Source organism: Euprymna scolopes, chromosome 22 (genome assembly GCF_053919585.1).
Source record: "Euprymna scolopes isolate OS-2025 chromosome 22, ASM5391958v1, whole genome shotgun sequence".
Lineage (NCBI taxonomy): Eukaryota > Metazoa > Mollusca > Cephalopoda > Sepiida > Sepiolidae > Euprymna > Euprymna scolopes.
This window is the reverse complement of record NC_136503.1, coordinates 102,317,564-102,333,750: the sequence shown is the minus strand read 5'-3', so window position 1 is coordinate 102,333,750 and position 16,187 is coordinate 102,317,564. Positions and strand designations below refer to the sequence as shown.

Sequence of the window (16,187 nt, the reverse complement as noted above, 5' to 3'; positions counted from 1 at the left end):
TTTTGGATCTAAACACGTGAAATTTTAGATATAGATTCCTTGGACATGGATCTTACTTAATAACTTTATTAGAGCCCTAAACAATAAATTTTAAGGGGTCATAATAGGGGTCAAATTAAAAAAAAATTGACCGTTTTTTTGTTTTGCTCAGCATACACCTCAAAACACCCGGGAAACGCCGGGCACCCATGCTAGTATATATATATATATATATATATATATATATATATATATATATATATATATATATATATTATAGTGGGTGCTTAGTATCGCATAGAAAGCAATAACAAATTGATATTCTAATGAATTTTTGTATGATTTTTTTGTACGAAATTTGTATTTATTAGGTTGTTGCGTAAGTTCCCGCCGTTTTATTTAAAGAAAATCAAAGGATTAACAGTAAAAGTAAAGGTTTGCATGAATTCCGATTGACTGAAGATGGCATAAAATTGTCTCAACATCACACTTCATATTTTCAATCAATTCTCTTCATCTCTGATGGCCAGCTTCCTTCAAAATAACCCGGAGTTGGTCTCCGTTTATCTTGACTGGTTTTCCGAAACGAGTAGCGTCTTTGAGGTAAAAATTACCGTGTTTGAATCTGATAAACCAATCTCGAACAGTTTTCTCAGCTTTAGCGTTTTCTCCATATACGGCAATAATATCTTTGGTCAATTCACTCGCTTTTTGTCCTCGATTAAAAAGGTGTCGAAAATGTGATTTTTTATCCACGTGACAATCTATTTGACGGTTCTGAAAAACGAGAAAAAATTATATGAGCAAAAAACGATTACCATTATCTTGTAGTAAAGAATACGTGTTTTCTAATGATACAATTAACACTTTGCCAAATATCGAAACATGTTTTAGAACAAAATTTTTTATGAAACTGATCTTGAGTGGAATACGTACATCAAATCTGTTGCCAATGCCGCTGGAAAAATGGTTGGGTCCTTATATCGATCCAGTAAATATCTCACTGCTGATACAATCCTCTATCTATATAAGAGCCAGGTACGTCCAAGGATGGAATACTGTTGCCACATGTGGACAGGAGCTGCTAGAAAGTACTTGTCCTGCCTTAATAGAGTTCAAAATAGACTTATAGCCTCGTAAGAGATGTCCTTTTCTCTTCCCTGCAACCTCTTTATCACAGAAGAGATGTTACGAGCCTGTTACTGTTTTATCATTATTTTCATGGCAAGTGCTCAACTGAGTTTCAATCTATGATACCCCTCCAAAATGTCACGAAAAGCACTCGTCTAGCTGAAAACACTATCAAAGATTTCACCGACTCTTTATCTGTGAAATCAAAACGTAGATTCCATGAACAAAGTTTCTTTCATAGAACTGCACGCCTGTGGAATTGTCTTCCGTTTTCCTGCTTTCCAGCTGACTACAATATGATTGCCTTCAAGTCATAAGTAAACAAGTTTCTGATAAGCCGTTTCACTTGAGTTAACAAATTTACCGAATTTCCATTACTATCGATTACTATATTGTCCTTTTGACTACTGTACACTCTTTAACTCTTATCCTTGAGTGACCTCTCGGCCTTGATAAATGGTGACGCCTATGTAAAAAAAAAACAAAAAAAAAACGGCGGGAACTTATGCAACAACCTGATATAAAAAATATTGTTTGCTAGCAGGTGTTTATTATAAAAAATAATCATGAAACTTACTTTACAACGATCTTTTTTTATTTGAATTTTAATCTTTCAGCCTTATTTAATACTAGCGAGGGGTACCCGGCGTTGCCCGGGTGTTTGGAGGTGTGTGTGGGGGGTTAAAAAAAAGTAAGTATGGGGATCGAACCCGAACCGTTGAGGCAAAGTTGTAAATTAAAGTGTGAAAAAAAAAGTGCGACGTTAACAATTGCCCCATTGCGAGATGCTAGCGGAAACACGTTTGAATTTATTTAATTACTTGGATTTAACAAGTGCCCATTTTAATGAGTTAATGAGGTCAAGTTTGACTGCGGGATAGTATTCATTTACTGCTGAACGCTTCCTCCCCCCCCAAGATGTTATAGGAAAAAGACTAACCCACATGCGGCGAGCGACAAATATTGAATATTTATCTTCCTGAAATCGAGCAAATTAAATAGACAGGCGAGCTTCGTTGTTAACTGTGAGATATTACGATTTATATGTGATCTAAAAAGTTTTAAAAAGTTGTGAATCGAGCGACCGCTTCTCTGAAAAAAGCCTTTTGTTGACATACAGAAAAAGCGAACACACATAAATACATACATATATGCATACATATATTTTCGCTTTTATATATATAGATGTTTGACAGAAATAATATATTTTTCAATAAGAAAATGCCAGCTCTGCGCCCCCCCCCCCAAAAAAAATCACAGAACTTTCCTTCGGCACCTTCCGGAGTTTCTCGTAAACCACCCTGATTATTCGGACGATATCACAGTCCTTATACTGCATAAGTACCAATATTTGTATTATTTGTATAACAATTCTCATCTTGGTTGTTATTTTCACAACGTTCCCGCCGATGCAACCTCCAACCTTCTTCTTTGTGTGCATTTTTTTGAACTCGGAAATCTCTATGGAATTTCGAACCCAGCCATTTTTTCTTGATCCTAATTGTATTGAGGGTTAAAAGTTCATCCTGAAAAAGTATACTTAATTGTTATTTTGTTCTGATTTTATTGTTTAGTCTGTAGTAAGAATTCCACCTTCAACCTCTTAGAATCTCATTTTGAAATAATTGTTGTTAAAACGCATTTATCTGAGATCAATTTCTCTGGAACTCTACTTTGTATTGCTGTTTTTAATCTTTATTTAAACGGGGGTCAAAATCCACTTAATGAAAACCGTGCATAACAGCGTCATCTTAGCATTGATGGCGTTTTGCCACTGATGTTAAACCTGAAAAGGAAAGGACTACAATTCCACGAAAGAAAAATATGGAGCAGAAGTACCCAGGTAAATTATCACCAACCTAACTGTTGAAAAGCTCATCTGTTCCATCGTATATATCACAGTTATCTATAAATATAAAAGTGAAAATGTGTATATGTATGTGTGTTTGTATGTATGTATGTGTGTTTGTATGTCTCGCAAAAAACTTTTCACACGGGTCACGGATTTTCCCCAGATCAGTATCATTTTAAACGTCCAACCTTCGCCCGACAAATATCGAAAAATTGGCCAAAAACGTTAATTCCTTCACTCTGAAATCAGTAGTTTTCTACAGGGGGGAGGGGTCAGCAAACACCGTCCTCTCATTACGAGTTCGCTTCTACGCATGGGTTATACGACGTCGTAACCTAATTTACACTTTCGGTGACGTCGTCTTAGCTCAGTTGCTTAGAGCGCGGTCTCGTTATCTAAACGCTTTGGGTTCGAGTCGTGGTATGAGACGTCTTTTTTTTAATTTTAATATTGAAGCAGGGTTATTTAAGCCATTTTTCACGTGTTTCTCAGATGTTTTTAACGTTCGTTTTTCTGTTTTTTTTTTAAACTTCGGTTATTCTTGTGTTTTCATTAACACCCCCCCCCCGACCGACCACACACACCCAACGACGGGTACCCCCCGCTAGTATACATATAAACTTATAAATATATTGCCGCATATTACCTTTTAGTTTTACAACCTTGCATACCCCCCACCACACACACAAAAAAAATAACAAAAGCAATTTTATAGCCGCCATTTGCCGTTTAGGTGGCACCAATCAAAATTACCACTCAATAGAAAATAGACACCCCACAAACCGTTAAAATAAATTATCACGCAACAACAATACACCCCAAATTTAACCCTAATACATATACCCCTTAATCTCAATACTATGTTAAAGACCATATATGTTCTTATATATCATACTATATATAATAAGCTTCTTATTTATTTAGAATTCAATAAAGCTTCCCCCAACATTCTATAATTCCTATTAATCTTTTTCATCCCTAATGCACCTTACGCTAGACGCCGCATCTTCCCCATGCTACCTAGCACCTTCTCTACTCTTCTGATGAGAAGCATTAGGCTTCGAAATGCCATGGCATAAAGAGTCCCTTCCACCCCACAAATTTTGCCTGTATTCCATTATTCAATAAATGATCCATTCTATATCTACCAATATATAGTTTTGTGTCTTCATTTCATACTCTTGTTGTCCCATTGTATAAGGTCCAATAATTATTGTTCAGCTTAGCATTATCCGGATAAGTCTCCTTTTGTGGAATTGAACTTTCTCTTTTCCTCTTACACATTCAGCTATATATATATATATATATATATATATATATATATATATATATCACGAAGCATATATTTAGATATAAAATGAAGCATATATATATATATATATATATATATGATGATTACAACGTCTTGTCAGACGAGTGCCACTTCCTCAGACACTTAAAATCCACGAGCCCAAAAATGACTTCCATCACCACAGGACCATTTTAATAGACAAATGCCTGAGAGAGTATCTATACAAAGATGATGTTACAGAGCCTTAGCTTTGTGCGACAGCTAAGTCTCTCTCTCGGTTCAAAATGTTGAGATACAGCAACATACAAGAGCAAGATAGCCAGCAACAAGTTAAACTGCAGACCAGCTAATAGGCAGGCATATAGCCGTTTATATCTTTGATATATGGCAACTGCGCCTGTTGAACGAAAAAAAAATCAAAATAAAATCTTTATGATGTACATACCTGTCAGAGAGAACACACACACACACACACACACACACACACACACACACACACACACACACACACACACACACACACACACACGTGGGTGGGTATTTATTTGCTACCCCACCGAGCAAATTAGGCACAAGACCAATTGTTATATAGGGGTTTCATTGAGAGAGTTTTATTAAAAGATGAGTCTTAGAGAGATATTGTTCATGTTAGGAGATATTCTTATATATTAAATGTTCATTCCTTGTTGAGTTGAATGGAAGAAGAAGAAGAAAGCTCTTGGTGTGAAGGGATAGTGTTCAGACAGTTCGGACATGATGATGTTGAGACGTGTATGTAAATACATATAACACAAATACATAATACAATTGGACTTTACCTTTTTCGTAAGAATCATAAGACACAAGACGAGCTTTACAAAAAACACTTGATGGTTTATTCTTCACACGGCCGTGATTCCATCATCAAGAATTCAAAGTTTCACATTTTTTTCTTGAAGTGACGTCTCGCTCCTATACGACTGAATCTCTCTGAGTTTTTTCACTGACTGACTAACCCTCTAAAGTTTTTTCTCTATCCTAGAACTTTCTATTTTCCGTGACGTCATACACATGTTAAAACATGTGCCTTCTTTCACGTGTTATGGACATACGTGTCCAAAACTTTTCCTATTTCTACAAAAGGAATTTTAACCTATATTCAATATGTTAAAAACATTATCTTATAAGCTGCATTCTTTCAATTTAAAATTTCATAACAAACTTGATAGTTAACATTCTTTCCTTGAAATATTTATCTATATTCTAAACAAATGTTTGTTTTACATTTTTAAATTCTCACACGTAATCTATTTCTAAACCAAATTACGAGGTTCGAATTTGTCTATTGCTAATTCATTTTCATTTTAAACTAAATTCTCCATTTTTATACTTACATGAAAAGGGGACAGCCCTTATCATGTAACACAATTTTTAACGTGAGGAGTGAAGGGAGGGGGGAGGGAAAAAGGGGACCAGCTCCCGAGAGGTGGGAAATGGGAGCTGTTTAAAGGTCAGGTATGTGGGGTTGCCCCCACATCTGGTCTTTGCTTGCAGTATCTGTCGGAACAGATACTACACTTTGATCTTGTCGCCCGGGCCCCGGAGGGCGCGCGCGTGTGTGTGTTTTCTCTGACAGGTGCGAGCCAACGTTCGAATGTTTTGTTCGAGTGTAAAAAAATCGTTTTAGAAACATTAATAAAAAAAAACATTGCCGCTTTAACCATCTAACACTGTAATCTGCGCTTCCTAATCATTGAAGCCCTACTCATTCGCATAAACAAACAGACCATTAATCGGGCTCAATATGAGGGGGAAGGCACGCTTTTAATTGTTTTAAATGATTTTAATCGACTTCTCAATTAACTCAAGAACCCCGATTTTTAATTCATCACTCGCCTGAGAACGACCTTTGGGAGTCGAAAACGTTTTCAAGAAAAACAAACAGGATTAATCACTGCTGTTCAACAAAACACACACACACACACACGCACACACACACACACACACACGTATATATATTAGAATCAGCACTAATATTAAACACTAATACTATTACGCAAAGAAAGGGCTTCTACCATTTAGCCCCTAGCATAGGGAAAATAATAATCAAAGAACAAAATATCAAAACAGATCCTGGCTAACCGTATTTCCTTAAATATTTCAACAAAATGAATAAGTTTAGAGAAAAAAAAAGTGTACATATTTAACGCATTTTTTTAAAAGTGTATATATAGACATTGAACAACCCAACTTTCCCATGCGCACATATATATGTATGTATATGTATATGAAACCTGCATGCATAAATGAAGACGGAAGTAGTACTATTAAATCGAGCGACATTTTGTGTTTCTACATAGTCACCACAATTCTCACTGCATTTTCCCATTATATTTGATGATAAAAATCTAGTGGGTGCTTTGTCACTCACATCTCTGACGCTACTCTCATATTGGCGAACACATCTCCCAACTGTGCTAAGAGCAACTGCATCGGCTTTGTAAACGGTGAATGTTGATTGGTTAAATTTTTTCTACATCGAGGAATTCGATGACGCATCCCTGATTCTGATGCACGCCCATAATAAAGGTAAAAAGCATCCGTCTAGCTGAAACCACTATCAAAATTTTTCCCCACTCTTTATCTGTCTCTAAATCAAAACGTAGATTCCATGAACAAAGCTTCTTCCCTAGAAGTGCACGCCTGTGGAACTCTCTTCCGTTTGCCTGTTTCCCACCTGACTACAACTTGGATCTCTTCAAGTTCAACATAATTCCTGATAAACGACCCCCCTTAAGTAAGACACTTTAGACACTCCATTACTAACGGTTACTACGATATTATCCCATTGACTACTGTACACGCAATAACCCTCATCCCCTAGTGGCTTCCGGGCCTTGATAAGTGGTGACTACCATATAAAAAAAAAACAAAATAAAAACGGTGAATGTTGATCGATCAAACTTTTTTCTACATCGAGGAATTTGATGATGCATCCCTGATTCTCACGCACGTCCATAATAAAGGTTGCTTTGTTAGAGTCTCACACCGTCAATAGCTGCAACAGATAGATGAAACTTTTAAAATGTTGAATATATGGGCATGATAATATAAACGGCTATATGTCTCTCAGTCTGTCTGTTTGTTTGTCTGTCTCCATATTTTCAAATTCTATCTCCTCCAAAACTCAAATCGCAGAGTGGCGCTAAGGATCTCAAATGATTGGATTTTTTACGGACCATTCTTTTATGGGTCTTTAGACGGTTAAAATAGTTTTTAGGGGTCAAAAATGGGTCAAAATTGAAAAAAAAAAATTGTTATACATTTTGTACATTCATCTTAGTTTATTTTAAATTTGTAATTTTTAATCAGTTTATTTGTGTGTCACGTTCGTACAGAGGTAACGTCACCAACTTTGAATGTTATAGCTTTAGTTTCGATACTAGCTAATGGCACCTAAATATCTTTTTTTTTTACTTTTCAAGTCACGGCTCTGTAATAATATATGCGAAATCTGGACAAATTAAAATATCTTATTTAAGCGTATTTTACGCCCGGACAAAGCCCCACTCCCATAAAAAGTAAAACATTATTAAAAGATTCTTTAGTTCTCGAACTTTTGCTTCACATTTTAATACATCGTTTCGTTGTAATTAAAAAATTGTAGACTCGGATTAATAATGTTCAATTTTAGCAAGCCTCTTTTACGACTTATAAATGTTGCGATTATATTCTTCTGGTATAGTTTTATTTCGTTGTTTCACGAAATTTTTACGATGAAATTGGTTAAAATTTATTGTTTGTAATTTTGTTTTACTTTCTGTTTTTCTACAAATTAAATTGTTTTAAGTCGTTGCCAATGCAATGCTTTGTTCGATACGAGTGTAGGTAAATCAAAGTATAATATTGAGAATTTAATAACTGGCCTTCGGGCCAAGATCAAAGTGTAGTATCTGTTCTCTGATACATACACAGCGATAGGCAGTCGTGTTCTGGCGACACATTCTCGTGCCCGGAGAGCTTGTTGGGTAGCGTTCTGTCCGCACCCCCACTTTGTCTGTCTTTCTCTGCTCTCCCCCCTCCCCCACGGGGGGGGATCCGAGCTGATAATTTACGACCTTCCCGCGAGGGAGGGTCGGAAACACTTTCTCTCTTCCCTCCACTAACCTCCCACTCCCTCTCTCAGTTCTATCTCCCCTCTTGCCGCCTTTGGCGCCACTTCTTTTTGGCGCCAAAGTCGGCTCCCAATTTGGACGCCGACTCCACGTCACTCATTTTGGTGAATTATACAGAAGAGAGAGAGCTTTTTTCAAAAATGGACACCCCCAGCCCGGGGACCACCAATACAGATACCCCCAGCCAGGAGGCTACCACAAGAAAAACTGCTCCCCAAGAGGACGGCTCCCCAACAGGGGAAGCAAAAAGCAACGGGGCATACCGCCCGGACACGAAACCGAAGGACGCCCCCCAGAAGGGAGAAAACTCACCAGCAGCTCCCCAAGAGGGCGACTCCCCACAAAGGGGAGAAAAAACAATGTTGGACAGGGCATCCCGCTCTGACAACAAAAATCAAGAGGCAGTAGCCCCAAAGGACGATAAGAGAGACAGTGCTCCCCAGGAGGGCTACTGCCCCAAAAGGGGAGCAAATCAAGAAAACGAGGGGGCATACAGCCTAAACCTCCCCAAAACAAAAGGGGCAAAAGCTCCCAAGGACAATGCTCCCCAGGAGGCCGACTCCCCAAAAAGGGAAGTATTTCCTGGAAGAAGTATAGAGCAGGGAGAGTCGGTCCCAAAGGAAAGCGGAAAGGGAAATGCCCCTCAAAATAGCAACCCTTCCGCCAAGGAACAGCAAAAACAGTCCAACCTCACCAAAGATCCAACACCAACAAGAGGGTTGGCATGGGGGAAGACTGTAGAGAAGCAACTGTCCCCTCAAGAGTATAAAGACTTGTACTTGACCAAGTACAGACAATACATAGAGGGGGCAGAAATTAAACCAGTGCCAGGCGCTTGGGAGGCAATCGAAGACAGAGTGCTCTCCCTCATCATCTCGGATATGCCGGAAAACCGCCTCCTAGGGATGAAAAAGGAAGACATGGCAGGGCTCCTACACAAGCTAAACATCCCGGTATTATACCTGTACCAGAGGAGCTACGCCATGTGGGACATCCTCCTACCCACCAAGGAAGATGCAGAGAGACTCTCCCTCCAAGAAATAAAGCATGGGAGAGTCAAACTAACACCTGAATACCAGGGCAAGAGAAGGACTCGGGTGCAGGTATTTAATGTGCCAACCCAAATACCTGCGGAAGTATTAGGATGCCTCTTCAGCCAGTACGGTGAGGTAGAACAGGTGACCCCAATACGGTCAAAAACTGGGACTCACCTGGGCTGCTACACAATAGCAATGAGGCTGAAGAGGAAAGGTTTTCAGGCAATACCACCGCTGCTGACATACAAAGACGCCAGCATAACGGTAGTGGTGGAGGGCCGTCGTCCACACTGTTGGTTCTGCCAAAAGCAGGGCCACATGGCTAGGAGTTGCCCCCAAAGGGTAACCCCTAATCCAATAACCCAAAAGGCGGTCACATCCACTGAGACAACGCCCGCACCAAAACAGGCGGCAACAACCCCTGCAACTGCAGCACCAACCCCAGCTCCAAGGAAAACTCAAACCACCCAGGAGGCCAAGGGGGAAGAATGGAGCACGGTAGTGAGACAAAAGCGGAAACACTTAATCCCTTCTGCCACCGTCCCACCACCAGCCCAAAAATCGAGGCAGGAGCCTCTGCAAATGCAGAAACAACAACAGCCACCGCAGCCAATGCCGCGGAAACAACTGCAGCAGCAACTACTGCAACAGCAAAATCAGCAAGTGCAGCAGAAGCAGCAGCAGCAACGACACCAGCGAGAGCAGCAACAACAAAAACAGCTGCAGCAGCAAATAGAGGAGCAGACACAACCAACGGTCCCCACACCAATCGAGACGGGGATCAAGCGGAGAAAAGACTGCTCCTCTGAGGATGAATCCGCAAGTGAGAGGGAGAGGAACTCAACCTCACCTCTCCCCGGTTCATTCGAAAGAATGAAAAAGAAAAACAAAAGAAGAAAAGAGGAAGAAAAGGTGGCCCCCACTCCCTGTGAACATACACCACCCCTAACAACAAAATCCACTTCCACCCCCAAACCACACACTGCAACAACACCAGACACCGCACCAACACCAGACACCGCACTAACACCAGACACCGCACCAACACGAGACACCACACCAACACCAGACACCGCACCAACACCAACACCAGACACCGCACCAACACCAAACACTGCACCAACACCAACACCAACACCAGGCACCACACAAACACCCGTCCCCACACCAAGGCAAACTGAGCCACTACCCCAAAAAGAAAATGAAAAGAATGAACCGAGGGAGAGGAGAGACTCCTCTGCCTCTTGCAGACCAAAGGTCCTTGCCCCTGAGGAACTATGTTATGTAGACCCTCTATCTGTGGCCACAGACATTTCCCATCGGCAGAGGAAAAACTTAAAACCTCTGCTCGATTACAAACAGATAGAGGGGAAAGATGTAAATATCCCCTCAAATTTCCCGGACGCCCCACTCCTAATAACCTTTGTCAGAACTCCAGAGGCCTGCAAGACCAACTTGTGGACAAGGCTGCAGGCCGCTGAAGGGGCGTTTCCGGGAATTGAACTGGTTAAAAAAAATGACCCTTCTCTTGATGAACTGTCAAAACAATGCAAGGGAAGGGTCCCAGTGTTGGTCCATCCGTCACTCTATAGGGCCCTTAAATTGACCTACCCTTTGGATGTCGGCGGCATTGTGAGAGAAGGTCAGGACATGAAAAACCTGACCACCTTGAGCATTGCACACAACGTCGGTGTCCTTTCCCCGGCTGACTTCGGAGCTGAGTGTAACACACCTTAAGGTAGGTACCATGGCTTTGAATTTGGCTAGTCTGAATGCGAGGGGCTTGAGATCATCGGGCCGGGCGGCTCGCCTCCGGCACGACCTCTTGTCCCTGGGAGTGGATGTCGCTGCGATTCAGGAGACGCATTTCGTTTCCTCTGTGGACTGTCAGGTGCTGGCCCGAGACTTTGAGGTTTTCTCAGCATATGGCAGCCCGCGGGGGAAGGGAGTTTCCGTGCTGGTTAAACGTACCCTGTCGGCGACGGTCGACGTTGTCCATAGAGATGCAGTGGGTAGGCTGGTTGTGGCCGATGTTGCCGTAAAAGATTCTGTGTTTCGGGTGATTGCGGTTCATGCGCCCAGCACCGCTCGTGAGAGGGTCTCATTCTTCAGTCAGCTTGACGCGTTTGTAGATTGTCGGAAGCGGGTAGTGCTAATGGGGGATTGGAATTCCATCTTAGACCCCGACATAGATAAGGTAGGAGGCGGAGCTAGAGGATCGGAGAGGTGCGAGTCCAGCCTGGCTGATCTGATGGCTAGATGCGGTCTGGTCGACAGGTTTCGGGTCGAGCATCCAGGGCGGGAGATGTGGACGTGGACCAATAGTGTTTCCTCCTATCCAAATACTTATTTGGACAGGATGTTAGTTAGGAGAGGCGAAGTAGACTTCTTATCTTGTCCCACGTTCACTTGGCTAGGCCAGACGGACCATAAATTAGTTATGGCCCGGCTGAAGCTAGGAAATAGGCCTAAGTTAGCGGGGTACTGGAAGTTAAACACCTCCCTTCTGGAGAGACAAGACTTCCAAGATCAGTTAAGAGAATTGATTAAAAAGGCACTAGTGGGGGCGGTTACCGGGAGTAAGTGGTGGTTAGGTCTCAAAGCCAAGATCAGAAGCTTCTCCGTCAAGTATGCCCAGCGCCTCGCACTAGATAAGGCCAAGACGAAGAAGAAGCTAGAGCAGAAACTAGCCCAGGCTACCGGGGAGGGTGATAGGGTTAGTCAGGAACTAGCTAAGCAGGACCTTCTACGCGAGACTAGCGAGCGTTACGAAGGCCAAGTAGTTAGAGCTAGGCTTAGAAAGATAGGCAACGAAGCAGTCAATTCTGATGCAGACGTGCGCCGTGAGGTTTCTAGGCGTGGCTCGGACAAATATATTGCAAAAATCAAACATCCGAATGGACGCACCCTGGAATCGACTCGGGAGATCTGCGAGGGGTTTCGAGAACATTTCGAGGAGCGTTTTACACAGCAGCCCGATCTTCCGGTCCTTGAGTTTAGCGACTATTTGGCCGACTCTCCCCGCCTCGAGGCGGCTAGAGCGGCTGGTTGCGAGGGCCGGGTGACGGAGCAGGAGGTCTTTACTGCGCTGAAGCAGGTCAGCTGTGACAGATCGCCAGGACTTGATGGTCTGCCATACGAACTGTACTTGAGGCTGTCGCCCATGTTTCTGCCTCTTCTGACGGATATGTTCAACCATTGGTTTGCTCAGGGATCCATCCCAGGGCAGGTGACCAAGGGAGTGATCACATTGCTGAAGAAAGGTGACGGGCATGGAGGGGAAGAGTTAGATGACTACAGGCCCATAACTCTGCTAAACACAGAGTTGAAGATTTTGGCCAAGGTCCTGTCGAATCGGCTGCAGGTTGTTATCGACGAGTTGGTTGAACCAGAACAGAACTACGCTGTGAAGGGGAGATCGATTCAGAACAACTTGCACCTGATCCGCATGATCCTAGAGGGGGAAATAGATGACGACACAGAAGCCGCGCTGATAAACTTAGATCAGTCCAAAGCTTTCGATAGGGTCGACCATCGTTTCCTGGCATCTGTCTTAGAGGCCGCCGGTTTTAAACCGGACTTTTGCAAGTGGATCTCCATAATGTATCGGCAGCCCATGGCTGTCGTGCAAGTGAACGGAAAGCGCTCGAAACCCTTTGTTATCTCTCGGTCGGTTCGTCAGGGTTGTCCGCTGTCGCCCCTGCTTTATGTCCTGGCTTTGGAGCCTCTTCTCCGCAAGCTGAGACATGGGGAGGCAAATTCGGCCCTGCGCGGAATGGCTCTGCCTGGCGGCTCAGCTGCCAAGGTATCCGCGTTCGCCGATGATGTCACGATTTTCGTGTCGGGCTCCAGAGACATTGAGGTCGTGTCGGAGGCACTCACACAGTACGAAAGAATTACAGGGGCCAAGATAAACCGCAACAAGTCGGTAGGACTGCGGTTGGGCGCATGGAGTGGCAACGCAAACCTCCCTGCGCCCTTCAGCTGGACAGATGGCCCGGTCCGGATCCTCGGCGTGTGGTTCGGACCGGGTCTCCAGCTTGACAAGAATTGGTTGGAGGTACGGTCAAAGGTGGAGGCTGCAGTCAGTTCGTGGCTTCCTAGGAAACTTTCCTTAAAGGGTAGAGCTGAGGCGTGCGCCACTTACGTCTTTCCTCTCATCCTTTACCGACTGGCCGTACTTCCCCTGCCTGCACAACACCTAAAAGCTCTCGTCGAACTCTTGTCCTCGCTCCTTTGGGACAGAGGAAGACACTGGGTGAGCAGACAGGTCTGTATTCAACGTCCGTGTGAGGGAGGCTTGGGAATGCCGGACTTGAAGTGTCATCGAGATGCTGAGAGACTGGCCTTCCTGAGCAACTATATGCAGGAGGACCAACCGTGGCACCCCGTGGTTACTGCCGCCTTCCCCGACCTCATTCTCGACCCTTCCATCGAGAGCCGTCGCAGGCCGCGGGGAGAATCTGCCTACATGAAAGAGTGCCGAGCCGCGCTAAAACAACTACCAAGGTCCAGTGACCTTGTGACTGCTACCCGTAGGGAACTCCACAGGGATCTAGTGAGGGAGGCCGCTGACGACCCGCTATGCGCGCGTTTGGGGTGGCAGCAGAGTGAGATCCGCTCCGCGTGGAGCTGGGCGCCAGGTTCGAGTCATCTGAACAATTCGGAGTTCTCTCTGACCTGGCGATTGGCCCGAAATGCACTTCCACTCAACAACATACAATGCAGTTCTGGGTTTCTGGAGTCGCCCGATTGTCCCCGTTGTGGGACAACGGCTGTGGAAACTACGGATCACGCTTTCTTTGATTGCCGCGAACTCCGCCAGTACTGGTCGTATGTCAGTGGGGTGACGGCTCGCATCGATCCTGAGCATCCTCGCCCAATTACTGTATCCAATGTTGTGGACAACGTGAGGCCGCCGTGGGACCGGGAAAGACAAATGGTCTACGTTACGATTCTGGCCGTGGCGAGAATGGTGATTTGGACGTCGCGTCTGCAAGGTTGCCGGGGGGTGTTGTCTTTTTCTGATCAAGATCTGATCGCGTTCTTTAAACACCAACTACGGGTGAAGATCAGATGTGATAGAAGAAGGCTGCATCGCGCGGCATTTGACAGAAGATGGATACATGTGGCAAGTCTGTGTGTACGAAGAGGAGCCAAATTCGAATACGTGTTCCCCGCCTAGGTGTGGAACGCACAGTTCTGTAAAGTTAAATTAAACAAGTAGTCTCTCAGCTAGCTGAGTGTGTGTTCCATCCCTCCCCGATTAGGAAGCCTCCAAGATCCCCATCCCCTCTTACCTGCAATTTTTGTTTTTCACCCCTTCCTCTAAATTTTACCCATCTTGGAGAAAAAGAAATACAAACTAACCTCCATCCCTTACCCACAAAATTTTCTTTTTTCCATTCACCCCCATCTAGAGGGCATCCCCACCTAGAGACTGACCCGCAGAAGCGAGGTTCCTTTTACAAACCTAGTGGAACGGGCAGTCTATCAACTAGACGGGGTTGGGAGGGTCCTACTAATCACCTTTTGTTTTTTCTTCCCCCTCCCTCGACACAAATGAATTATTGTTACCATTTTATTGTTATCTTTTTTGTTTTTACACGTCAATAAAAAATGTTTTAAAAATTGGGAGTTACTAGGACGTCCCCCAAGATGAAAGGGTGAATGCGGTATTATGGTGAAAGAAGATACTAGCTGGGAGAAACTTTTGACTTTGTTTAGTTCTGGAGCGACAAGGATGACCAACGACCCCCAAAATCCCCCCTTTTGAGTTGGCCATGTGCCTAAGTTTTTTGTTCACCGTTAATTTTACTGTATTTTTTTAACATGAATAAAAGATTTAATATCTCAAAGTGTAGTATCTGTTCTCTGATACATACACAGCGATAGGCAGTCGTGTTCTGGCGACACATTCTCGTGCCCGGAGAGCTTGTTGGGTAGCGTTCTGTCCGCACCCCCACTTTGTCTGTCTTTCTCTGCTCTCCCCCCTCCCCCACGGGGGGGGATCCGAGCTGATAATTTACGACCTTCCCGCGAGGGAGGGTCGGAAACACTTTCTCTCTTCCCTCCACTAACCTCCCACTCCCTCTCTCAGTTCTATCTCCCCTCTTGCCGCCTTTGGCGCCACTTCTTTTTGGCGCCAAAGTCGGCTCCCAATTTGGACGCCGACTCCACGTCACTCATTTTGGTGAATTATACAGAAGAGAGAGAGCTTTTTTCAAAAATGGACACCCCCAGCCCGGGGACCACCAATACAGATACCCCCAGCCAGGAGGCTACCACAAGAAAAACTGCTCCCCAAGAGGACGGCTCCCCAACAGGGGAAGCAAAAAGCAACGGGGCATACCGCCCGGACACAAAACCGAAGGACGCCCCCCAGAAGGGAGAAAACTCACCAGCAGCTCCCCAAGAGGGCGACTCCCCACAAAGGGGAGAAAAAACAATGTTGGACAGGGCATCCCGCTCTGACAACAAAAATCAAGAGGCAGTAGCCCCAAAGGACGATAAGAGAGACAGTGCTCCCCAGGAGGGCTACTGCCCCAAAAGGGGAGCAAATCAAGAAAACGAGGGGGCATACAGCCTAAACCTCCCCAAAACAAAAGGGGCAAAAGCTCCCAAGGACAATGCTCCCCAGGAGGCCGACTCCCCAAAAAGGGAAGTATTTCCTGGAAGAAGTATAGAGCAGGGAGAGTCGGTCCCAAAGGAAAGCGGAAAGGGAAATGCCCCTCAAAATAGCA

At 44.0% G+C, this 16,187-nt stretch overlaps 1 protein-coding gene across 1 annotated transcript in view; it reads right to left on the bottom strand.

Moving 5' to 3' along the window:
* Positions 1–492: 492 nt before the first annotated feature.
* LOC145243748 (glutamate receptor U1-like) overlaps positions 493–16,187 on the bottom strand; it is a 52,459-nt gene continuing 36,764 nt past the window's right edge. Inside the window, exon 7 of the mRNA XM_080106793.1 lies at positions 493–756. Within this exon, the coding sequence (XP_079962919.1) occupies positions 493–756 (264 nt within the window). The remainder of the gene's footprint in view (positions 757–16,187) is intronic.